Source organism: Manduca sexta, chromosome 4 (genome assembly GCF_014839805.1).
Source record: "Manduca sexta isolate Smith_Timp_Sample1 chromosome 4, JHU_Msex_v1.0, whole genome shotgun sequence".
Classification (NCBI taxonomy): domain Eukaryota; kingdom Metazoa; phylum Arthropoda; class Insecta; order Lepidoptera; family Sphingidae; genus Manduca; species Manduca sexta.
In genome coordinates this window covers 917,732-942,351 of record NC_051118.1, presented here as the reverse complement: position 1 = coordinate 942,351, position 24,620 = coordinate 917,732, and the positions used below count along the sequence as shown (strand labels likewise).

At 34.1% G+C, this 24,620-nt stretch overlaps 5 protein-coding genes across 6 annotated transcripts in view; 4 read left to right on the top strand and 1 right to left on the bottom strand.

Annotated features, from left to right (window-relative positions):
- Window positions 1–3,721: 3,721 nt before the first annotated feature.
- On the top strand, window positions 3,722–5,282 carry LOC115448773. Its single transcript, XM_030176334.2, has 2 exons — window positions 3,722–4,029; window positions 4,701–5,282. The coding sequence occupies exons 1-2, from the start codon at window positions 4,027–4,029 to the stop codon at window positions 5,199–5,201; spliced, it is 504 nt and encodes a 167-aa protein (XP_030032194.1). The 5' UTR covers window positions 3,722–4,026; the 3' UTR covers window positions 5,202–5,282.
- A 707-nt stretch (window positions 5,283–5,989) lies between these two features.
- Window positions 5,990–7,500, top strand: LOC115448774. Its single transcript, XM_030176336.2, has one exon. The coding sequence runs from the start codon at window positions 6,094–6,096 to the stop codon at window positions 7,441–7,443; it is 1,350 nt and encodes a 449-aa protein (XP_030032196.1). The 5' UTR covers window positions 5,990–6,093; the 3' UTR covers window positions 7,444–7,500.
- Window positions 7,501–8,828: 1,328 nt separating this feature from the next.
- LOC115448775 (kxDL motif-containing protein CG10681) lies at window positions 8,829–12,192 on the top strand. The gene is made up of 3 exons (XM_030176337.2): window positions 8,829–9,434; window positions 9,762–9,935; window positions 10,242–12,192. The coding sequence occupies exons 1-3, from the start codon at window positions 9,292–9,294 to the stop codon at window positions 10,567–10,569; spliced, it is 645 nt and encodes a 214-aa protein (XP_030032197.1). The 5' UTR covers window positions 8,829–9,291; the 3' UTR covers window positions 10,570–12,192.
- Window positions 12,193–12,252: 60 nt separating this feature from the next.
- Window positions 12,253–16,093, bottom strand: LOC115448776 (ubiquitin-conjugating enzyme E2 T). Its single transcript, XM_030176338.2, has 2 exons — window positions 15,732–16,093; window positions 12,253–15,256 (listed from the first exon to the last, which is right to left on the bottom strand). The coding sequence occupies exons 1-2, from the start codon at window positions 15,985–15,987 to the stop codon at window positions 15,033–15,035; spliced, it is 480 nt and encodes a 159-aa protein (XP_030032198.1). The 5' UTR covers window positions 15,988–16,093; the 3' UTR covers window positions 12,253–15,032.
- A 245-nt stretch (window positions 16,094–16,338) lies between these two features.
- Window positions 16,339–24,620, top strand: part of LOC115448777 (oxidative stress-induced growth inhibitor 1) — a 65,946-nt gene continuing 57,664 nt past the window's right edge. For both annotated transcript variants that reach the window (XM_037440590.1, XM_037440582.1), the window contains exon 1: window positions 16,339–16,580. The gene's annotated coding sequence lies outside the window, so the exon portion shown is untranslated. The remainder of the gene's footprint in view (window positions 16,581–24,620) is intronic.

Here is a 24,620-nt window from a genome sequence, read left to right as displayed (position 1 = left end):
TGCATACCCGAGAAGTTTTCTACAGGAATTTTGAGGGTGTGTGAAGTCTACCAATCCGCACTAGGCCAGCGTATTAGTAAAGGAGGCTAGTACTCAGGAGTGGGACAGTATATAATACAGAGCTGACAATATTATTATACATTTTAATTAAAAAAAAAAATTTAGACATCGCAGTACTGACTTAATCATTTACATTATTTTCTCATAACAAGATACCGGAGTACGTCCATGTGTGATACCCAGACACACTTTTAATAATTTACACGATATACTTCACATACCTGTAAGATGCAAAACATCTGTGTTTGAGCAACTGGCGGGAGGCGGCGCGTGCTCTCTGTTTACCCCTATGTTTATTAGCATTATAATTACTCTAGGGTATACAGAATTGTGTCAGTTCTTATACCTTTTGCTGGTGGTTGGATATATTTTATATCCGCCCGGATAGCGATCACCGCACAAAAAGTGGTGTGTATGGCTGCAGCTTTGGCCAAAGTTAATGTGTCGCACTTTGGGATGAGCCTGCGTATATCCGGTTTCAACAGGCCGGCATAATTGTGTCGATTGTCGAGGGGTAATCATTTCTCGGCAGTCGACATTCTATTGGACCTACCTCCACTTACTATCAAGAGTAGTAAATTCATTTAGCCGTAATCGTATAATAAAAAAACATAAAATATTACGTCGAAAGTGGACTAAATTTATTTCAATATTATTTTGTATTTCTATATTATGTAAAACCTCTGTGAATAAGATATAGAATTAATTAGAATATAGGACAAAAAAGTTTGTTAACCTTTCAATTCAATTTCAGAAGGCAGTTATAAAAATATTCTAATTATATACTTATAAAGCCTGTATACGCATATGCTATTGACACAAGTGAAAATTATTATAATGTCATATTTAATTAATTATATACCTATCGTGTTCACAGTAATTATGAAGAGCACCCATGGCCCCTAATTATGGCTGAATTCACGAAAAATTACTGAGATGTGTCGTTTATAAGTAACTTAGACTAACAGCTCTATTTTTTTAAATAAAACTATTTTTCGGATTTTATCGCGGTTTGTTTTATTATAAAAAGGAATTAACTAGCATTCAGCCAGCTACGTAGCCGAAATCTCAAATACCAATAATAAACTACCTGATAATCTTTCACAAATTCAGCAAAAAATCTTTGTATTCATAAAAGAGAACTAACCAATACCTCTTACTTCTTTTTTTCCGTGCAACTACGTAAAAACCAAAAAGAACAGGCAATGGCCGTCACAAGTGACTTTTTAAAAGCAAAGACAAAAGAACCTACAGCCTTTGGATTTATGAATATTGAATGCGTGTGATTGTGATTGTGGCGTGTGAGCGGACACCGAGCAGCAAACATACATTACGATCTGAATAGTTAACGAGTTACAATCGTTAGTCAAATGGGCGGTGCTTTCATTTCAAACATTTATTGGTTGGTCTTTGTAGACTTTTTATGATTGATTTTGAAATTTCAAAAGCGATATTTGGAATTTACTTTTATTATTTGTGAGTCAATTCAGTTTGAAAACAATAGATACGTATGCGAATTTTTTAATTTCTCTTCATAAAAATTTATAAAGTTTTCTTAACAGTTACTTATGTCCTACAAAAAACCGATACGAGTGATCTCCATTGCGCAAAAACAACTACAATAGGTATCAGGCAAACATGCACTGCCGGCTTCAAAACAAAGTTACTTAATATATAAACAAAATCTTTCACCAAAATTAAGAATACTCTTAGGATATGTCGATTATAATAGTTAGACGTCTTGCAATCCAATAAAATTTCTATAAAACAGGTCAATTACCTATAGTACCTATATACAGCCGCATACAAAATGGCTTTCTATAATCGCTTACGCTAATAGAAAAATAAATGTATCGGAATGACATAAGGAACTTATAGCTAGGATATGAGTTTCCATACATTTAGCGTAGCGTTAACGTTTGTAGAAATACATGTTGTTTAAGGTCCATGTAATGAGTCTACACACTGCACACACGAGTACCTATACAGTCTTACTTATAAATATTTCACAAAGCTATGTTTAGTTAAACTTAAAACACGAATTAACTCGATCAGCTGTAAGTCAAAACCCACCATCTTGCCTCTTAATTAGGTTTAAACGAGGAACCGGTGATGTTTTTGACAGCTATTTAAACGATTCTTAACCATCTCCTAACGCTAAAACAAGTTTATAAGTAAGACTGTTAGAGTTCCAATATTTTTCAGGCAAGTGAATAAATAGAAAAATAAGATAATATTTGATGTAGAGACTGTAGAGTAGGAGTGTTTTCAGATCTTTTGCGCGATTCAATCTGGATATCATCGTTTTATTTTCCATTGCCTGGACGTCTAGTTGTATATGTACCCTTTATTCATAAACGTTATTTATCTAAGGACGGAGCATTGCTGTGATAACAAGGCTTTTTCTCAGTGCTGACGGCATGGCAGCCTACGCAGTGCGTAGACATAGGGCCACTGTGATTGGCTAATATTGAGATACAACATTAATCTAGTTGGCTGTGTGATAAACAAAGCTGAACAAACAGCAAGCTGTCAGATAAACAAAGCTGAGAAACAGATTTGTTATCACAGCAATGCTCCGTACTTATATAAATGAAGTTTATGAATAAAGGGGCTAATTCTTTACGACATTGTAGGCGATCCCCTCCTCGAATCTTCCGATAATTCCTGAGAGAGCGAGCTCAGTTTAGTGCCAGGTAGAGCTTCTCAATCGAAGTTATAGTACGGTGCTACTATTTACGAAAAGTCATTGTACTAACTTTTAGACCCAACACAGAAGACTTGTTCGTCTTTTAAGTTGTATAAAAAAGATAAATGTGAGAATCAAGCATTTGAATTCGTCACAAGTTACAATCGCTTTAATCTCTGTCTTTCGAAATAGTAACGAAACAAACGTACTAACTGCCAATACGTAACCTTTTTAAATCCCCAAACGTACGAGGGCGGCACATGTTTCCATCGGCCGGTCTCGTGAACGCAATAAAATACGTAGTGCAATTAAAACAACATCAGTGCGCGTCATGTGTTCGCGGACGTGACGACGCGCCGCCATTTGCATTTTTTCCCGCCTTTTACGGCTCGCGATATGATTGTTTTGGTCTTTTTATTTTATTGTTTTTTATTAGTACACGGATTACGTGTGTTCGATGAGTAGAGAGCAACTAATTGTCGTACTGAGATATAGTTGACTAATATCCAATGTCCATAACCTGTACGTATCTTCAGTGGGAAACGTAATATCGCCTTTAATTTAAGGAATACAGAACTGTATTTTTGTTGGACATAGGTTTTCTTCTGTTTTGCTAGCCCGTTACCACAATACATTGCTTGTAAATTTTACCAGCAAAAACCCAAATTTGGAACCTACACAACACAAGCTATGAAATCTCAAGGATGCCTCAAGCAATAGTGCGTAGAAACTATTTCATCCACTGAAACTTTTCGTATAATCTTCATATAGACGGTACGGTGTCAACAAATTTGACATGGTTTCAATCTGAAATCGTGCTTGTTGAGGTTTTTAAATGAACGAAATGGGTTTTAGACTGGACCGTAATAACAATAGTTATGTCGTGTCTACACAAAGACTCGGTAAATTCTCTTGTGACCAAACTATTTTCCTGTAAAGAAACTTGTAGTTGAGAGGATGGTATTATGCAAAAGCGTTAGTAAGTTGTGAACAACTTTAAGACATAAAGTAAGACGAGATACTAAATTAAACAAAACTTTTTAAATTAAAGAAGAAAAAACTATAGAAGCATCAAACACGCTGTCACATTTCACGTCATTACGAAATCGGAAAGTATAAATTATACAGGAATCAAAATTCACAGTTTAAGTCAAACATATAAAAACGCTCAAAGAAATTGAATTATCACATTGATTGAAACACGTTGGTTGGAAATTAATCAAAGAAATTAATGAATTACTTGTGGTAGTAAATTGTAATCGTTTTAGTGCCTGACCATGGTAAGTTTTTAGACCAACATAATAATAGTTTGATAAAATAGTTTTATAAATAACTTTTGAACATATTTATTTAAAATTTTCAAGTAATAGAATAGATAATCAAGCAGTGTCTATTCACTGTTGTGTTCCGGTTTGAAAAACATTTTAGCCAGTGTAACTACTGGACATAAAAAGACTTAAAACCTTGGAGGGCAGTGGAATACCAAACAATACTTTGTAATTAATGTATTGGACAGTGTTCCTACTGTTTATGGGCGGTCGTATCGCCTACCATTAGGCGAACGAAAAGCTCGTCTCGTCATTCAAAGCAATAAAAAAAAATATAAAAAACCACACATGCCAAAATGATTAAAGAAAAAGAATTGTCTGATTTTAAGCCTCCAGTACACATAAGAAGCACAGCAGCTAAGCTTATATATATCACGTTTCTTTTTCCACCCTTTTCCATTCTCTGCATTCGAAAAGAAAACCGGCTATAGCCTGCTTGTCTACTAAATAACGCAGGCTAACCTATTATGGTAACAATCAAGCAAGGCAACCTCTATCATTAATAATATTTGGCTTGCTTTATTCTTTACGTGGAGTTGCACTGTTTTCCGGTAAATTTAGTTGAGTAAATCTTTTATGCTCGAAAAGTTTATTTAAAAGGTTTTTTTTACATTTATTTTCAGATTATCTACATTATACTCACACTCCTCTCCCCTGTATTGTGCCAATACCCTTCATTGGCAGGAATTAAACCAGACGTCACTTTCGGGGATGAAAACGAAAGATTCGACATATCATCTGTTATTAGAGACCAAAATAGATACTACGGTGACCAAGACTTCAGAAGAGCTCAAGATAGAGATCTTTTAAACGCTTTAAAAGACACCTTTACTGCATTGCGAAGAAGTAATGCAGATGTAAAGAATACAGTAGAATTTGTTAAGATGAGTGACTCGGATTTCGCGTACCACGATACAATGGATAGTGGTGGCGGCTCAGTTGCAGACTTTGAAATGAATTTGAAGAAGTTTAAGAAAGATGCGGATGAATATAGGAAGTTGAAAACTGATCAGGGTCAGGATGGTAGACGGACTATTCCAGACGAGAGCGAGATCCTTATGAACTACGCTCTGCCTGTTCAGTTAAAGGTGAAGGGATATTTGCAGTTGCCTTTAGATAAATGAGATATTGTTCGAATAAAAAAAATGTAAATGTTAAACTGTAACGATATTCGTTTTTAAATAAGCCAAGATTTTTATGTATATAAAAAATAAATGCGTATATTCGTATTCATCTAAATTTATTTATAGACTTCAATACTCTAGCATAGAGTTAAAAAAAAGGCTTCGAAATATATTTTTTTACATAACCTACACTGGTTATTGTGTTGCAATCTTTCAGAAAGTAGCTTATCTATTTCATTCTGATTAGATTGTTTGAATTCGGTATTCAGCAGCAAGGATAGAGAAAAAAAATGAATGGTTTGATCACACCTATTAGCCTCAAAAAGTCCCCTGTTGAACACAGGCCTCATTAAGATTACCACACCGATATGAAAGAGGCTGTCACACATAGTCATACAATATTGAGATGGAAACTGAACTAACCTAACGTTAAATAGATTTTACACGATCGCAATGACACACGAAGTCCGCAGCGAGAATTTAAGTTAAGAAAAAGGTAAGTTTCTGTATTAAAACAATCGTACAATATGCTTTCAACCTTGCTTGGAAAGTGAATTGAATTATTAGATTTACAAGTATAAAATGTCTATAGGCGGTTGAAAACTAATTAAAAAAGGATCATTTCCCATACAGTTACGAATGTCTAGCTTCCAAAAAAAAATATGATTCAATATATTTCTTGACAAGCTTAATTAAATCTATCTGATAACAGCTACAAATAACGTCATACAAGAACTCGTTAAACTAAAAATTACAATCACACGCTCAATTTAAATCGAAACACTAATTCAATGATGCTTGAAGATAATTACATACATTTACATCGGCATTTCAAACACGAGTCAAATCTTTTGGCTTCATATTATGAAAAAGCTGGTTTGTCTTATTCAAAATGAGTCTTAAGTTCATAGTTGTTACTATTCTTTGCCAGCTTGTTATTTCTGAACAGAAAACTATAGAGAAAATTGCATTAGACACGGCACAGATTGAAGAACTAAACAATTTACTCACAGAATTGGAATTACAAATCAATAAAGAGCATAAAATACACCAACATTTAGAAAAACAAAAGGACAAAGCAATTCTAGAAGGTAATGACGTTTTAAGTCTTCTCCTACAGAGGAATCATGATGACAAAGATCGGTCGGATGAAGGTGTATTGAAATATAAAAATGACAGGGATTGTAAGTCTGGAAGATGTGGCTGTTCTAGGGGGCGATGCGGCAATAATAGAGCTGAAAGTAGTTCTGACGAAGTTACGAAGCTCTTAGACTCGCTAGAGAAGACTATAGACAGGGATGGGGGATATGATCACACCAGATGTGGTAGAGGAAGATGTGGTCATGATAGAGATGGCAAAAGCAACGATATCCGCTGTCAAGGAGGTAGATGTGGAAAAAACAAAGATGATTTGGACAACAGAGATGATGAACCTAGTTTGAGAGCTAGCAGAGATATAAAACAGGAGTTAGAAAAATACGGCAAGACGTACAAACTAAACAATCAATTAGATGTTGTCGTATTGAACGCAGAGAATGTAGGTAATACTGTAAAAGAACTAAATAAGAAATGCAGTAAGTATGCTAATTGCAAAGTACTCGACTATAGTAAAGCAAGATCTCTCAGATTTAATGAAGAAAAGGATGATTTAAACGCTGTGATACTCGATCTAACACATCTACTAGATGGCAATACCTTAGCAAAAGATTTAAATAATGCGCTGACTAAATCCGATGATTCGCAGAGAGACCATTTATCTCCAGAAGATCTGGATAGGTATTACCAAAATTACAAAAAGACCGCTTTTAATGACGTAGTACGTTATGTAAAAGACAAAAGCGGTCGCAGAGTTTTATCTGTAAAATATTTGTCTGGAAAGCAAAAACAACTGATCGAAGACGTTAAAACGCTACTCTTGAAAGGTGGAATTGGTCTAAACGATAAAAAAGTCGTGAAGCAGATAGAAAAAATCCTTTTTGGGAAGGACAGTTCAATGAAAATTTACCCACATGTAGAGCATAATCGTAATATTTATGTACCAAAGTATCTGTACGAACGTATTGAAAAATCCAAAAGTCAATCTAATCTCAGAGTCCATAAACGTATTTTACCATTGACTTTGAAGCAACGACATAGATTATTGAAGAGTCCTGTACATTCATTGCGTCGAAAATCAGACCCAGGTGAATATGGAGTGCCATTTGAACTTCAGGTTCAAGGTTTGGGGCAAGCTGTACCTTGAGGCATTTGTGCCCATAATTGCTTAAAATGTTCAATTATAATAACTGTTTTATTTTTACATAGGATGTAAATGCTACCTGTTTACCTTAGTCCTTTTCCTTTTACTTATGTTATACAGTACGAAGAAGATAACCTATACCTACTATTATATAAAGCTGAAGAGTTTTTTGTTTGAACGCGCTAATCTCAGAAACTATTGGTTCGAACTGAAAAATATTTTAGTGTTGGATAGCCCTTTGTTCGCGGAATAGGCTATGTATCATCACGCTATGACTAATAGGAGCGGAGCAGTAATGCAAATGTTGCAAAAACGGAGAAAATGTTTTACTTTTGAAAGCTTCCGTTGCGTATGCTGCGTAAACAGTTAAAGTTATGTAACAATTATGCATTATGGAATTGTGGCTCTTAAAAAGTTCTAAAATATATTATAAAACAAAGTCCCCCGCCCCATCTGTCTGCCTGTCTTAAAGCGTGAACCTCAAAAACTACCCACCGGATTTAGATGAAATTTGGTATGGATTAGTGTGAAACCTTGGGAAAAATATAGGCTACTTTCTATCCCGGGTAAATATGTAGCGTAACTTTATAACGAAAAACTTAATCCCGAAAAAACTATTTCACGCGGGTGGAGCGGGCAAAAGCTACTTATATTATGACATAATACAAATATAAACGCTACTCTTTATTTAAGGATACAGTAGGTGTAGAACTTTTGCAGGGACGGCTGCGGTGGTAGACTTAGACACTACAACGTCAGAGGAAGCCCGCAGCCGTCCCAAATGCGCCGAAGAGGGCCACCGCGCAGTTTTAGCTGGTAGGCTGTGCGTAGGTTAAGTTGTACATATGGTTAGGGACTCGGCCCGACGGTCGCTCGAAGGTCACCATCAAATCCGGGCGGCTCAACGTCGGGCCGTAAGGCACGGTTACCCCAGCATAACCGCTCAGTCGCCTCCCGCGAAGGCTGGGCGGTAATAATAAGGTACTTTCTCCGCGAAACCAAAAAAAAAAAAAAAAAGGTGTAGAACTTTTATTCCGAAAAAGTTAAGCCACTTGGACAATGGCGGGCGAAATTCTTTAATTATTGTTTAACAAATTTTTCGTAGTACATTTTAATTTATTACAAGTACAACTTTTTATTATATATTTTTTTCAATAATAACTATTTATGTGTATTCATGGTTGTAATAATATAATAAAATTCCAGTTCCTAAGCTTTTAAAAAAAATGACATTTCAACGTAGAGTTGGGTAGGACATGACATAAAAAAGAGTTTGTAAGAGTAGCCTCTTTCTAGCATTGAGCCGGTACAACGTCCTACTTCAAATGAGGCGAGGCGTAGTGAGGCTCGGTGCTTCAATGCGTATCTTACAGTACTTTGTAATGTTAACCCTCAAAATATTTCCCTCTCGCTCGCGACTCGAAACGCAGTAATGTAATGTCCATTGTAAAATAACGTCCTATTGCAATTTGTAGCATGCAGTTCTCTACCTCATTGTCTTCGTCCTACAGTTTACCAGAGACGGAGAATAAGTAACGCGACTGCCGCGACATAAAATTTGTAGTACAATATATAATTTTGAGCCACTCTTACATTTTGACGTCATGTCCCGGAAAAATGTACTGCCTCTTGTATGTCCTACTCAACATTATTTCAACGTAAATTGTCATATTTACGTTGAGAAAATACTCTAATACTCTGTTGACAAAATACGGAAGACTAGGCAGTATGGTCGTAAGACTATAGCCAGTCCTCTGAGGACGAATAAAAAAAAACTGATGAAAGTTGACGTTTTAGATCGATCTTGAAATCTAATATTTTATTTCGTTTTCTAAACAAAATAAATACAAAATGATGGCGAACGATACGCCTGAAAGTGATTTTTCAATAGAATGTTTTCAAAACTATACCGCGCCCGAGGTTTTTGTGCAGGGACTAGCGGGAATGGTGGACCAGACCGACGTGGAAATTATTATTAGAGCGCAGAAAAATATGTAAGGGGAAAACATGTTTTATTGAATAACAGTTTTTGGTGTTTTTGTACGTAGCCTAAGCATTTCGATTAATATTATCATAATAGTGTTTTAGTTTACAACTTCGATGTTTACATTAGTAGTATCCAACCAATAGAGTCCAATTTACACAATTAACCACACGTAGATTGGACATTCTTTTTTCCAATCGTCATAAACACTTCATCATTTATTGCTTTTTAAAGTTGTGGAAGAGGTTGAAGAATCATACAGCCAAAAATAAATTATTACACCATAATATTTTATAGTTCCACTAACTAAATATTTATATTTAATAATATATTCTAGGCTTCAGCGTTTCGAAAAGACCACGGAAATGTTAACAAACTGCAACCAACTATCAGCAAGTCGTCTCAGAGCTGCTTCTGCCGAGTTTAAAAAACACACACAACTACTATTGGAAATGAAGAAAGATCTGGAGTTCATATTCAAGAAAATTAGAGCTATAAAAACTAAACTGAGGTAAGGAAATTTCTTCATTTGGCCAACTAGAATTACAGTAGTACAGATGCATTAAGTATTTCCGTTAATCTATAGTATTCTTGTTTTTTTTTTATTTATTATTTATTATATTAGTAATTATTGAATTGCTAATAATTGTAAGTAAAATAGCTTATTACGTTCATTATTTCATTACTTGTATGCAATTTTTTAAATTATTGTTTTTTTAGATTCTCTTATATTTACACAATATGATAAATACATAGAATGTTTTCTTCTTATCTGCGTATCATTCAGTCATCAAAGAACTATTTTATCTTCTTCCAGCTCACAATATCCAGAGGCGTACAAGGCAGCAGTGGCAGCCGCCATAGCCAACCGCCCACCACCCCAAGAAGAAGACGATGACTTTAAACCAGATCAGAAGATGGAGTCGAAAATGGTATCCACAGTATCCACAGAAACATTGAAACCAACTACAAGTTACAGCAAGAAATCAAAGAAGAAAGAATTGAAAGACGATGAAAGTAATAACAATGATTCACTTGCTAACATGAGGAGTAAGCAAAATGTTGGTAAGAAGTTAAAGAGTAGTAGTTCATCTGAAACGGATAGTGTTAGCTCTGGGGATGATAGTAGTACTGATACTGGTTGAAGGCTGTATGGCCATGTTATATGATGTTATTTGCTGGATGAAACAGATAAAAATTACAATACAGTAGTGTTGATTATCCGAACATCAATATACCAAACAGCTAGGGTCGGTCAGACAGACCCCAATTAAGGGTATTAAATATTAATTAAATATGTTTATTATCTTAGTCTCTCTGTATGTCATGACTTACCATTTTCATAAACAACATTAATATTATAAATGTAACTTTTTATTTGTATATTGGCATATAAAAGTATTAGAATAATCCAGTTTTCTGAACATCCATGTCCCCCATTAATTCAGATGATCATAGCTCTACCCTACACAACTCTACTACTAGTTTGCTGATCTGGTGGGAAAATTGGTAAGGGTTAGTCACAACTGTCCGTGAACACCCACAGTCTGAGAAATACTGGGCATCCCATGCTCTGTATCAACTAAGTAGTTTACTACGAGACGGGAGCACAACTCTGACTGATCAGCCCATTTATTATGAAATTATCTAGACTATGATACCTTGAATAATATATATTTGTGTATTATTCCACAATGTAAATATTATCAAACTAATTTATATCTCTTTGAATTAGCAAATGATAAATTTGTGATCCAAGTCATGATCTCTTATGTATTTATGTAAGGAAATATATGAAAAGCTAGAATGTTGTCAATTTTCTAGTTTAATATCAATTGTGTGTTGTAATCCTATCATAACCTGATTGCTAAAGGGTAACTAAGTAAAATATTAGAGGAATGTATAGTGAAGGTAATGTTTAGGTAAGACCATCAAACTGCTATAGTAGTATAGTAATATTAAACGCTTGTGAATAACTACATGTGTGGGATTCATTATTATAATAGTTTACAATACAAAGGTATAATATTTGGCTGTGTTCTTTAATATATTATGCTATGTTATTATTGTTGTATGTTCAGTACCAATACATTACGCGCCATACTGACACACTTTATTAGCCATATTTTGTAATTCGGTTATTGCACATCCAGAGTGAATGCCCATTTTTTTTAGTTTATTTCTACATAGAACTATTTTATATTATTACTATATTTAGAAAAGATGTTACAAAAAGGTGCATTTCAAAATGAGTAAATTCACTGACATTTTGGAAACAATTATAATTAAAATATGGTTATTAAATGCTAAAATTAAGTGATGTGTGATCTCTGTGCAGCAGATGGCCTTTTAAGGTACCAAGTGCAATGGCATATAATACTTTGTAATTTAGTTTTTGTTGATATTATTACTGACTATTGATGTGCAATCACCTCACCTCATAATTTATAGCATAAAATAGTATTAATTATATTGTAATTATGTTTGAAATAATAATTTAATGCTACAATTAATAATTCGGCCTAAATTTCCACTGTTATATGAAATTTCACAAAATCTAAGGTTAATCAAAAACAACAGACTGATTCCTAAAATATTTGTTTTTGTCAAGCAAAATGTAATTTTAGGTATTAAGTTCTTTAAATTATATGAAATGCTAATATATAATGTCTCAAATATCATAGAATAATACATTATTATTAAATTCAATGGTTTATTTAAGCAACTATTAAGTGTATAATAACATTGAATAAATATTTACCTCAATATAATTTTGTTTTATTAGTAGATGTAAGGTTAAATGTAGTTTCATGGTTTATAAAAACACATTTATTTTAAGATATTTTATTTAATTACAAATATCAGATAAAAAGAAGTTATTACAAATATTCAAGTATTATCACTTCTTATACATCAATATCAGACCATTGATATCTACTTTAGTGATATCATGAAAGGCATAGAGCATCAACAAACTGTGATGCATATCAACTACATATTGGAAAAAGTTAGAAGACGAAGCAAATATGTTTTCAATAGTGGTATTTTTTTACACAGATTAACACAAAAAATTACAGCTATTGACGTCACTTGCTTTGTCTTTCTCTTGAGTGGTAGAATATTGTGAGTAGTACTTTTAAAAAGTCAATAACATTTATTATATGCGAATGAATCCTAAATATACGATATAACGCAGCACTATATCACAGTATAGGCAGTACTGGACTTGTTGGCAATTTTTCAATTGTTAGATAAAGCTGTTTATATAATTAAATAAAAATTACAATATGTTCAAAACTATTCAGTTCTTACTTTATTTGGCTATAATAATTTATAGCATGAATATTTTTTATGAGATGGAAAAATCATTCCTTAATGAAATTATCATTTAATGAAAATTTATTGATATGCAGTCCTTTTGGGTATACAATTGGCAGTTGTGGCTCTTAAGATTAAAAAATGGATCTTAGTTATCCTGCTTACAGTACATTTTGTACAGATTATTGCTTTAAAGTTTGAGTTTTGAATTGATACACAAGTACAGTGAAAACCGGTTATAGCGACTTCTAAGGGATCACCGAAGCTGGACGCCATATCCGATAGTCGTTATAAACGATACGCTTTTTATATGCGTTTATTTAAAGACCTAACTATTTAGTCGTTATAACCTATGTGTCGCTATAAGCGGAGTCGTTATAACCAGTTTCTACTGTTCATGTTTATGTTATCCTTTGGAGTACGTCATAAAGTCTCTTCCAGTCCCTGTTTAGTAGCCGTATTAATAGATTCAATTCAATTTTTCTCATAAGTGCGATATCAACTGAGATCCTATCATGTTAAAGTCAGCATCCTGTCCTGTCCTGAAATTATATCTTAAGTCACAGTATATGAAGGAATTGACAGCTGAGTTTTGTTTAGAATACAGCGCCAACTTAGCTAACAGCTCAATTGACGCTCACGTATTGTTTAAATAGTTCAATGTAATAACAGTCTTATTTATAAAAAATTCGTAAGGCTATGCTTAGTTAAAACACAAATTTCCTCGATCAGGTGTAAGTCAAAACCTACGATTTTGCCTCTTCATAGTTTAAACTAGGACCTGGTGATATTTTTGACAACTATTTAAGCAATTCTTAAACACCTCTTAACGTAAAAACAAGTTTATAAGAAAGACTGTAAATGTTTACTTGAGATCCTACTCAAAAGTAAGATCGCTTATAAATACGGCCCTAAGTGTATAACTAGTAGCTTTTAAACTTTAAAAAATGGAATAAAAAACCTAATAGATAAAATGTTTATCTATTCAATCCTTTTAAGTCCCACATATTTGTAGCAGCAATAAATTAAATATCATAAAACTAAACAATAGATTTAAAAATGGACAAGATATTGTAATGTTAACATGATAACTGCTGGCAGCTGGCAAGTTGTTAAATTTATTGTCTTTTGTGTTGGTTCATAAATTAGAAAACACACATAATATGAACTATAAAGAAAGACCTACTATACTTAGCAATAAATATTACACAATGACTTTGGAAAGTTTCTTGTTTAATATTTGTTTTAATCTGACTGCACAAATGTACTCAGTTTGTATGTATTTTTCAGGGTTACTATATGTATTTATATGATGTTTTACCAAAATTTCCACTATAATTTATTTTACTTTGTAAGAATAACCAACAAAATTAACAATATTGCACTCAAATAATAAATTTTCAAAGAAAAATCCAGACTAACTGCAATTTTCATAACAGACAACTGTAACAAGCGCTAGGTTAAAAAAATTAAACATATAAAAATAAAAAAATGTACTGCTTCATGTGTAGTGTTGACTGCAGAGTACTGTATAATCACAGATATAGTTACAAACCTATAGTTATACAATATACAGTGCTGAATATCATGTATCAAATGCATCAGGAATGACGACAAATCTCAATCCAACAATACAATACTTGAAGCAAATATTTACACAACAATCAGCTGTCTTTATACCAGAATTGAATCTATATGTTAATCAGCCAGGGGTATTCATACAAAAGTTTCAAACTCTGAACAACATGGTTTAAACTTTAAACCCATATACATAAACAATACTGTGAGGACATACAGCGCGCTGAAAGACATTGTGTCGACAATTTCATAGTTTTCTTCAATTCTAATCAGCCTTTACCTCACAGCCAACTGCAGTTGTATCAATATTAGCCAAACACAGCACACTTATGCCTACCCATAGTATAGGCTGGCATGATAACATAGGAAAACAGACTTATTATCACGGCATTGTTCCATACTCAGCTAAGTATGTTGGTGAATACAGGACCAAATAGATATTATTATGAGACAAAGTGCCTACTCCACCTCATGATAAGTGAAGTGGTGAGATATCCCTAAAAAATTAACACAATTAAAAAACCCTTATCAAAACTGGATCAACAGGTGGATCCTGGAACTAATCATTATGGCAGTTTTTAGACTTTGTGTATGGCAGTCACTATCCAGACACAAATATCCTAATATCAGCAATAGATCTATAAGGCAATCATTACCTTACCTTATTGTAAATCTTATTCAAATAATTAATAAATAACTATACAATACATATCTATTTAGACTTCTTAGCATGCATTTCAGTAAATTTCCTAGCATGTTTCATAAATCTATCAATATCATACTTATATTCATAAGCTTCATCAACCATCAGAGGGTCATCAGGGTTGGGATTAGCCATGAGTGTCTGTAGGGACACCATGAGCGTCTCCAGTGTCATGGTGGGAGACCAGGTGCCTTTCGGTGGCATCTTCAGCATGTCCATGCAGATGCGTCCACCTGAAATGATATATAGTACTAAAGTTTGTTAGCTGTCTTTACAAAGGGATAAGTAATCTCTTCTTCAAGCTAAAAACACATCCAATCTTCCAGTATTATGTTTAATAGCGGACTGTCAGGATAAACATCAGATAATGTCCAAAGTAAGTCTATATTATTTTCAATAAGAAAAAATAAAAATCTCAATAATTCTATAATTAGATATTTTGAATTCAAATATGAGTTTGCGGAAACAATTATTATAATTTATTATAAATATAGAGTCTGCTTAGATACTTTCACATATTTTTTTATGCCATGGTTAATTGTATTCAAAGGGTAAAGAGGAGTTTGTGGCTCTAATTATTTTATTGGGTAGGGCAGCTGTTACTTCACATCCATAAAGTACATGCTTTTACGACAGATATATATATTAATAACTTAAATAAGGTAGGATGTCCCCAAGATTAAATAAGAAGTAGATTTTAGATCTTACTGTCATCAATATTAGGATGATACACCGGTGTCGTAAACTTCACGAGCGGCGGCTCGAAAGGGTATTTGTCTGGTATAGTGACCACTAATTTGAATGTACCGCCTTCGTAAGGTGTGCCTTTAGGTCCTTGCAAAGTAACCAGCAGAATGTCGTAAATGTCTTCCTTCTGCGGTTTACAGGTGATGCCCCATGGAGGTTTAGTCTCGAAATTCTTTACTTCGCGTAAAAGACGAGATTTCCTAGCACTCGAGCCCATTTCCAAATGTTCTTTATTTAAATATGCAATTCAAGAACCAGTAATTAAAATGGAAGGCCCGTATTTAGCTGTGCGACGTTACGGTTTGACATTTGTAAAAAATAAACAAATGTTACGTTCCAGACTATCGTAACAAGTTCATCACTATGTACTATAACATGATATTACTATAATGAAATAGTTTTACAAGTAATAGATAAAGTTTAATAATGCAACAATTAATTTAAAATCCTAAAAAACATAATTCACATTTTTTTTCCAAAAATTAAATGATTATATGAACAGCAGAAGCATGCTAGGCATGTTGCCTTTGATGTCAATTATCTATCATAGCGCCACCTGACGTGACAATTGTTTTCAGTTTACGCATTCGATTTACAGAAACGAAGTAGTGTGCTAAAGGTTAAAACACGTTTTATGAGTTTATTCGCGATTTTTCTATATAATATCTCGATCGAAGACTGCAGTAATTGACCTATAATATATCTTAATTAAAAACCTAGCGTTGAGAATCGTAAATAATAAGTGAATTAGTGTTTAAATCAATATCGGTAGTGCTCTCTAAAGAAATCCTTCGACACTGCATAAAATAGGTGAGTAAAGACATTTTCTGTATAATTATGTACTAATTAATTACGGTATTGTAATTAATATGTAATTTGGCCTTGTTAACCGTACTTTCATTTAAAAAAATAACTACAAAATGGTTTAAAATCAATACTTCAAGGCGAAAGTGGGCACATTGTTTACATCATCGTATATGGTGTTCCATCGATTTTGTGGGTTTTTTATGTTTTATTTGGGTAGTGGAGGAGGTCGCAGCGATGTTTTGAGTAATATGAGAGGATGTGAGCGCGATCCGCGAAGCAACTGTGGTCGGCTCGATTGTTTTGACTTACGTCTGTAGTTCCGACGACGGCCGGCGATTGTCGGTGTTTTCGGAGAAATTTACTGCAGAGGACATTTTAATTTCTCAACACTTAGAATTGATTTAAAAATATCTATATATTCGTGGTAATAACTAGAGAATTGGTGGGGTAATATTATGTGTTATCTATGTATTAAATACGTAAAGAAAAACCTATTTTTACCCATTTTAAAGCACATAGCGCGCACGGAAGAGTGAGATATGTCATAATTAACGTTCATTTAAAAAATTAGAGTGGAAAAATAAAACTTATGTTTATTATGTGTTCCAAATTTAATAAATTACATAGTCAAATTTCAACCAAAGTATGACTACTTGAATGTTAACATTGTTGGTAGTGCCAATTGGATTTCGTTTTGTCAAATTGCGTATATTACAACTCAAACAATCTAATTTATTGCACATACCTTCTAATATCAATAAAAAAATAAAATATGTACTTGTACACAATTTATATTGTACTGTTATTTTTTGTCTATGACTATTATTCGAAATTCAAAAGAGGTGCAAAAAGTATTTAAGTTTTATGAAATAATAGTGACCATAAAGAAATTGAATGGCATATAGTAAATATTATCATGTAATAAGTCTTTATGATTAACAAATAATAAGGCAATAAAAATAGATAGTATTTATCATGTGTGTCACAATAATAGACAATAGTGTTTGACCAAAACCATTCTATTATGAATCTGGGATTGATTTGAGATATGCTAGGACCTGCTCTGCACCCTCTTTTATGTTTAGCATCCTTTAAGTATTCTTGACTTTTTGTCTTTGCATAGAGAAATATACCATGATTAATGTGAAATAATTTTATGCATGTTTATAATAACATTCTCACAACCATAATGTTGTTGGAATTACAATGAAGACACACATTTACACAGACTATTGTATTGTGTTAATTGTATTGATATCATGCAAATTACTTATTTTCATCTTAGTTAATTTAAAAAAACAGACAGGGCATTAGATTTGGTGTAAAATGTTTAGCATATTTAAAACATGTGAATAAAGAAACAAGTTAGCAATTTGTATATTATGATTAACGTAATTAATATAAATGAGTTGATTGTGACGAAAATAATTGAAATCTTCATGAATTTGTCATTAATTATCTATACTATTATATAAAGCTGAAGAGTTTGTTTGTTTGTTTGTTTGTTTGTTTGAACGCGCTAATCTCAGGAACTACCGGTCCAAATCGAAAAATTATTTTTGCGTTGGATAGCCCTTTGTTCGTGGAGTGCTATAGGCTATATATCATCACGCTATACCCAATAGGAGCGGAGCAGTAATGGCTCATCTTAGGAAATACCGGTCCAAACTGAAAAATTCTTTTTGCGTTGGATAGCCCTTTGTTCATGGAGTGCTATAGGCTATATATCATCACGCTATACCCAATAGGAGCGGAGCAGTAATGGCTAATCTCAGGAACTACCGGTCCAAACTAAAAAAAATCTTTTTGCGTTGGATAGCCTTTTGTTCGTGGAGTGCTATAGGCTATATATCATCACGCTATACCCAATAGGAGCAGAGCAGTAATGGCTAATCTCAGGAACTACCGGTTCGAACTAAAAAATCATTTTGCATTGGATAGCCCTTTGTTCGTGAAGTGCTATAGGCTATATATCATCACGCTATGACCAATAGGAGCAGAGCAGTAATGGCTAATCTCAGAAACTAGGAGTTTGAACTGGGCCCTTATTCTCTATCCCGCACGTTATTTTAACAGTGCGTAACAAGCACGTAACACAACACATCATGTTTAGGACTATAGAAATTTGGCTTACAGAATACCATTTCACGCACATTTCTCAAAGATAACATGACACGGCCGCGTTACGCGTTTACACTATCATACAGAATAAGGTCCTGAATAATTCTTTTTGTGTTGGGTAGCCCTTTGTTCCTGGAATGCTATAGGCTATATATATCATCACGCTATGCCCAATAGGAGCGGAGCAGTAATCGCTAATCTCAGGAACTACCGGTTCGAACTGAAAAAATATTTTTGTGTTGGATAGCCCTTTGTTCCTGGAGTGCTATAGGTTATATATCGTCACGCTATGACCAATAGGAGCGGAGCAGTAATGAAACATGTTGCAAAAACGGGGACAATTTATTAGTTATGAGAGCTTCCGTTGCGTGCGCTGCGTAAACGGTTAAAGTTATGCAACAATGATGTATGACGGGATTGTTCCTCTTAAAAAGTTCTAAAAAATATATTATAAAACAAAGTTCCCGGCTGCATCTGTCTGCCTGAACGTGTTAAACTCAAAAACTACCCAACGTATTAAGAGGAAATTTGGCATGGAGACAGTCTGGGACCCTGGGAAGAACATAGGCTCCCGGGAAACTACTACTTTTATAACGGTAAACTTTAGCCTGAAAAACTTTATAACGCGGGCGGAGCCGCGGGCAAAAGCTATTCTTAATAAAATAATAAGAATCATAAAGTTTACAATTTGCTGTCAATGAAAACATTTTAATCATGGTGAAATATTGAAATAATGTTTATTTTGACTACAAGCTCTTCTTAAATTAACAATGATTTAGTACTGCTTTAAAGCCTAGAAAACATCTAAATTAAAAACAATTGAAAAAAGAACATGTTTAAAAATTAAATGTGGTTAAACAAATTCTAAAAACAATTTAATGGTGTTTAAAAACCAATTGGCACATTTAATTGAGCTGATGAGTTTTTTTTATTCTTAATAAAATAATAAGAATCATAAAGTTTACAATTTGCTGTCAATGAAAACATTTTAATCATGGTGAAATATTGAAATAATGTTTATTTTGACTACAAGCTCTTCTTAAATTAACAATGATTTAGTACTGCTTTAAAGCCTAGAAAACATCTAAATTAAAAACAATTGAAAAAAGAACATGTTTAAAAATTAAATGTGGTTAAACAAATTCTAAAAACAATTTAATGGTGTTTAAAAACCAATTGGCACATTTAATTGAGCTGATGAGTTTTTTTTAAGTTTAAGAAATTTTGCTGATTGATTCATGATTAAACATTTTAATTATCAAATTGCATGTCAATGGATTAAGAAGGTAATTGTGTGCATTGCTTTATTTATCTAATGGCAAGTTTGCAGATAAAATATTGTGAGATAGGTTTGATTCCTAGGATGAGCAAAAAATAAAAAAATATATATCGTAGATAACTTTTGTGTGAATTTGAGTCATTAAATTAGGGTGCAGCAGTAACACCTCTGCCCACCTCTGCAAAAATAAAGCAGTATAATTAACTTACTTGTAATCTGAATATAAATTGTAATTATTATAATATCAAGATTACTATGAAAAATCATCTATCTGCCAATGAAAGGCACATCTAAATCGGTTAACCCGCTATGGAGATTAGATCAGACAAGGAAACACTAAAAATGAAACAAGTCTTCACGTTTCAGAAATGTGCAAATAACGATAGGTATAAACTAAGGAAAAATCTGAATTTATTTCGAAATCTCTCACCTCACTTTACATGTATAGATAAGAAACGGAATTCAATAATAAAACGCAATTTTCCGCCTATATTTTGAAGTAAAACTCTAACAGAATTTTTAAACTAATTTTAAATAAGTTTTAACCACTTCGTAGGCTCATGAATTTACGTTAAGACCTGAGGCACTGTAACTAAGACGTTTACGTATAAAAGGATCGAGCACGGCTGGTGTAACTTGTCGAGGTGACGAATGCAGTGCCATACAGTGCACATTAAAGCTTTGGTGGTGTTTCTACTGGTTTTGTACTAGTTAATATTTTCTTTTAATTTAAAGTACATATTATTTGTTTTTAGAATATTTCCTTTACATGTGCTGGAAGATATAGCTTTTGCAAATTTAATGATTCCAGGTCAACGGAATGTGTCCTTTAGGTTTTGATTCGCTTGTGAATTCGCAAAATATGCGATATAAACGGTCATAGCTTTAGATGACGTTGACTGTCAACTCTATAGCTTTACGCTTTCCCGAGAAAAAATGGTTATTCTGCCGCCAAGCAGACTACTGCTACCGGAACACAACCGTGGATACACACTAGTGTATCCACGGTTGTGTTCCGGTTTGAAGGAAGTTGTAGCCAGTGTAACTACTGGACGTAATAAGACTTAACATCTCATGTCTCAATATGGCGAGCGCAGTGGAATACCTAACAATACTTTTTAATTCAAGGTGTTGGTGTTTCTACTGTTTGTATATGGCCGGTCGTATCACTTACCATCAGGTGGACGGCAAGCTCGTCTCGTCATTCAGAGCAATAAAAAAAATGGTCGCTACAGACAGATGTATAAAAACCGATACAATAAGGTTTCCTTTCGAAACCCTATAAATCTCAAATTTACGTCCTAAAAAGGCAAAGGTAAATATACCGCTTGTCTAAGGCTAAGCCAACGTCAAAGCAAACACAATAATTGCTGATGTACTTCGTGTAAATTACACGATATCTTTCACTGAGGATGCAATGACGCACGTGTCTTCACGAGCCAAACGAGTATATGTTTTTGTATAGAGCTGATAGATAGTATTTGTTTGAACAGGTTAATCTATAGTTTTCTAACCCGTAAAAGGTAGGCGAATGTACACTGAATGTACACGCAGTGCCATTAATAGAGAGAGATGGAGAAGTCTCGCAAAAGTGCAAATTTATCAGACGATCCACAACCACGACCACTCCGTCAGGAGTGTACGACTGAGAAGAAGAAAAGGTAGGTAAAAAACTACACCCTCTGATTTCTAAGTGGGTTGCGTCGTTAGAGAGACATGTTGCTTTTTATAAGGCTAAAAGGTTAGACGATGTGACTTGCTTCATAGAAATCCCCACTACTGCCCATGTAGAACTTGAACTTTAGGAGAATTGGACAGAACTGCACTGACAAATATAAATTACAAATCTTGTCATGACAAGACATTACGTCAATTTGATACAATGTATTGGGTATCTTACAAGGTCCTTCCTCGAGCAAAACGGGGCGCTAACCGTAATTTTAGAACTTATTTATTAGAAATTTATAATACATATAGAAATAAAATCACTGCATTATCTTAGCTTTATATTGGTTGTTTCTCATTTTTAATAATGAGGATATTGTTTCTTTAATTTCTTTATGAAAATGCCACTATAATTGTTGATTCCGTGTATCCTAAAGTACACATAATTTTAATTTGGAACCAACACTGTTAGAAATACAATTTAATAAGGAATATTTTAGTACTTTGAAATTTTCAAAATGATCTAAAATTATTTATCTGAAGAAATAATTCGTAAATATTTCCATTTTGCCTTATCTTGAAATCACTTTGCACACTGAGTCGATAACAAAATCCCACTCCAACGTAGGATTGGTGCAATATATATATCCAAATAAAAAGCATTTGGCGTGGCTTCTCCAACCAGCTGCTGGCTTGATGTCAACCCCCTCTGAGCTAAAGTGCGGGTGAAAATTTATTAAAAACACCCAGAGTGCTGCCCGACGTGGGATTCGAACCAAAGAACATTCGATCCACAGCCCACATAATTTGCCACTACACCAAGCCCCTTAACATTTGCTTTTTTTGCAATTAAATGACGAGAAAAGCATGCCGCTCGTCTGATAGCAAGCAATACGACCGCATAAACAAGTAACGCCATTTTTCAATTACAAAGTATTGCATGGCACTTCATCTCCCTGAAAGTTCATTAAGTTTCATAATGTCGAGTAATTACGCTGGCTACAATGTCCTTCAAACCGGAACACAACACTGCAGACTGCTGGTCGGCGATAGAAATAGGCAATTCGGTGCTACATACGAGAAACCGACCAGTAAACTAGAATCTATAATTTAATTTATACGGACAAGTCTAATTGTCCCCACTGCACCTGATGGTAAGTGGAGTGGGCTCCAATAGAATGTCGACTGATGAGAGATGATTACCCCTCGACAGCCGACACAATTATGCCGGTATTAGAACCGGATATACACAAGCTTATCCCGGAACGCGACACACCTACGTGGGCCACTATGGCGGGTTTTAACACCTTTGTACGGTGGTCGCTATCCGGGCGGATATAAAATATATCCTACCACCAGCAAGTTAAATGCATAACATAGACGCCGAGGTTAAATAGACACTATAAATAAATTAGTATTCTATTGAGCTAGGTGGATTTTAGCAAGTCATTCCGCGATTTGTAAGTTTTTACCGTCTGATTCTTATCTTAGAATTGTATGACACGATATTGCGCAACATTGTGTGATGTCATTATTTTTGTATGAAACACACGTCTGTGTGAGGTCGCTTGATGGTTTATTAATTATGGGGGAAAGGAGAGGTGTTTATTTAAAGCCCTGTGTAGTACTCGGCAGCAAATATTCATATAAATAATACTCGGCAGTAAATATACATAAAAAAGAATCTGCTAGCTATAGTTTCTTTTCATATTGTAGTGCGTGCGGTACGACATCGCTCTGATGGTAAATTTTTTTTCTCTCTTTTTAATCAAAACTTCAAATCCCATGTCGGGCAAAGTGATAATTTCCTGCTCAGTATCAGCCCGCAGCCCGTAGTCTGGAATTTACCCTATTATATCCTGGGACGGACTTTGCGAAAAGTTGGTGATCTAGTTACACCTCTGCCTACTATTTGGAGATAAAGGCGTGATGTTTTGTTTTTAATGTGTAGTTGCTCGGTCGCCAGTATTATCTTGCTAGATGAATTCTTGTTTCCTGATACTAGTCGATACGCTTGCGTTTATTGAACTTGGCAGCGGACCAAACATTATGCAACATTGCACTGGGATTAACATTACTTCTATTGATTCCGCTTCAGAATAAACTAAAAGTTTGTTAGGTTGGTTTATCAGGGTGGGTACTACTGTTTATTTTTGCCGTCAAGCTACATTCTGCAAACATCAGCTTGCCTCGCAACTCATTAGTATGGAAAGTACTGAGTAGGAGTATATAATGGATACTACGCGGCGCAGTCGCAGTGTATTTTTACAACCAAAGCATGGGATTTTATAGCATACTAGCTGACCCGACAGACGTTGTCCCGTCTTAACTATGAATTTGCAGCGCGCATTCTGTCAATCGCTTATAGTTGTTTCAAACAATTGACAGTTATATAAAATTAAAATTGTCGTTAAATTTTCTAATTTGCCGCGCAATTTTTAGTTTTTTTCGAAACTACGGATTTCGTTTTTCGTAGTAGACTCTCGGACGCGAGACTTTCCCTAAACCGAAACATCACATTTTAAACATTACAGAATATAAATTAGTCATTTATACCTATGAAGTTATGTTTAGACTAGCAAGTTGTCGCAGCAATATACTGCTAGCGGCAATATTTCAGTAATTATACACGTGCGAGACGCCGAAAGCATTTTTTTTTATAAGGGCACCGCTAAGTACGCCATTAGACCTGATGGTGTGGAGTGAAGTCCAATAGAATGTCGACTTCCAAGAGAAGTCACCTCGCCTTGATTATTTATAATAATAATAATAATATCAGCCCTGTATTATATACTTGCCCACTGCTGATTTTATAATGAAAGGAGGTTGTTTGCTGATATGCTGTTTCTGGAAGTTTCCATTAGGCGCAATCATATTGTCTTTATGAATGTATTCCTATTCAATATGCGGTCAATGCAAAATGCTTTCCCAAGTCTAGCGGAAAGAGTTTGCCTTAGAATTTAAGATCAGTCGTTTCT

Excerpts from the sequence above, each read along its gene's own strand:
- LOC115448775 (XM_030176337.2), top strand. The coding sequence starts at position 9,292 with ATGATGGCGAACGATACGCCTGAAAGTGATTTTTCAATAGAATGTTTT. Across the intron at positions 9,435-9,761 it reads ATTAGAGCGCAGAAAAATAT|GCTTCAGCGTTTCGAAAAGA; the intron begins GTAAGGGGAAAA and ends AATATATTCTAG. Across the intron at positions 9,936-10,241 it reads GCTATAAAAACTAAACTGAG|CTCACAATATCCAGAGGCGT; the intron begins GTAAGGAAATTT and ends ATCTTCTTCCAG.
- LOC115448776 (XM_030176338.2), bottom strand. The coding sequence starts at position 15,987 with ATGGGCTCGAGTGCTAGGAAATCTCGTCTTTTACGCGAAGTAAAGAAT. Across the intron at positions 15,257-15,731 it reads TCATCCTAATATTGATGACA|GTGGACGCATCTGCATGGAC; the intron begins GTAAGATCTAAA and ends ATATCATTTCAG.
- LOC115448774 (XM_030176336.2), top strand. The coding sequence starts at position 6,094 with ATGAGTCTTAAGTTCATAGTTGTTACTATTCTTTGCCAGCTTGTTATT.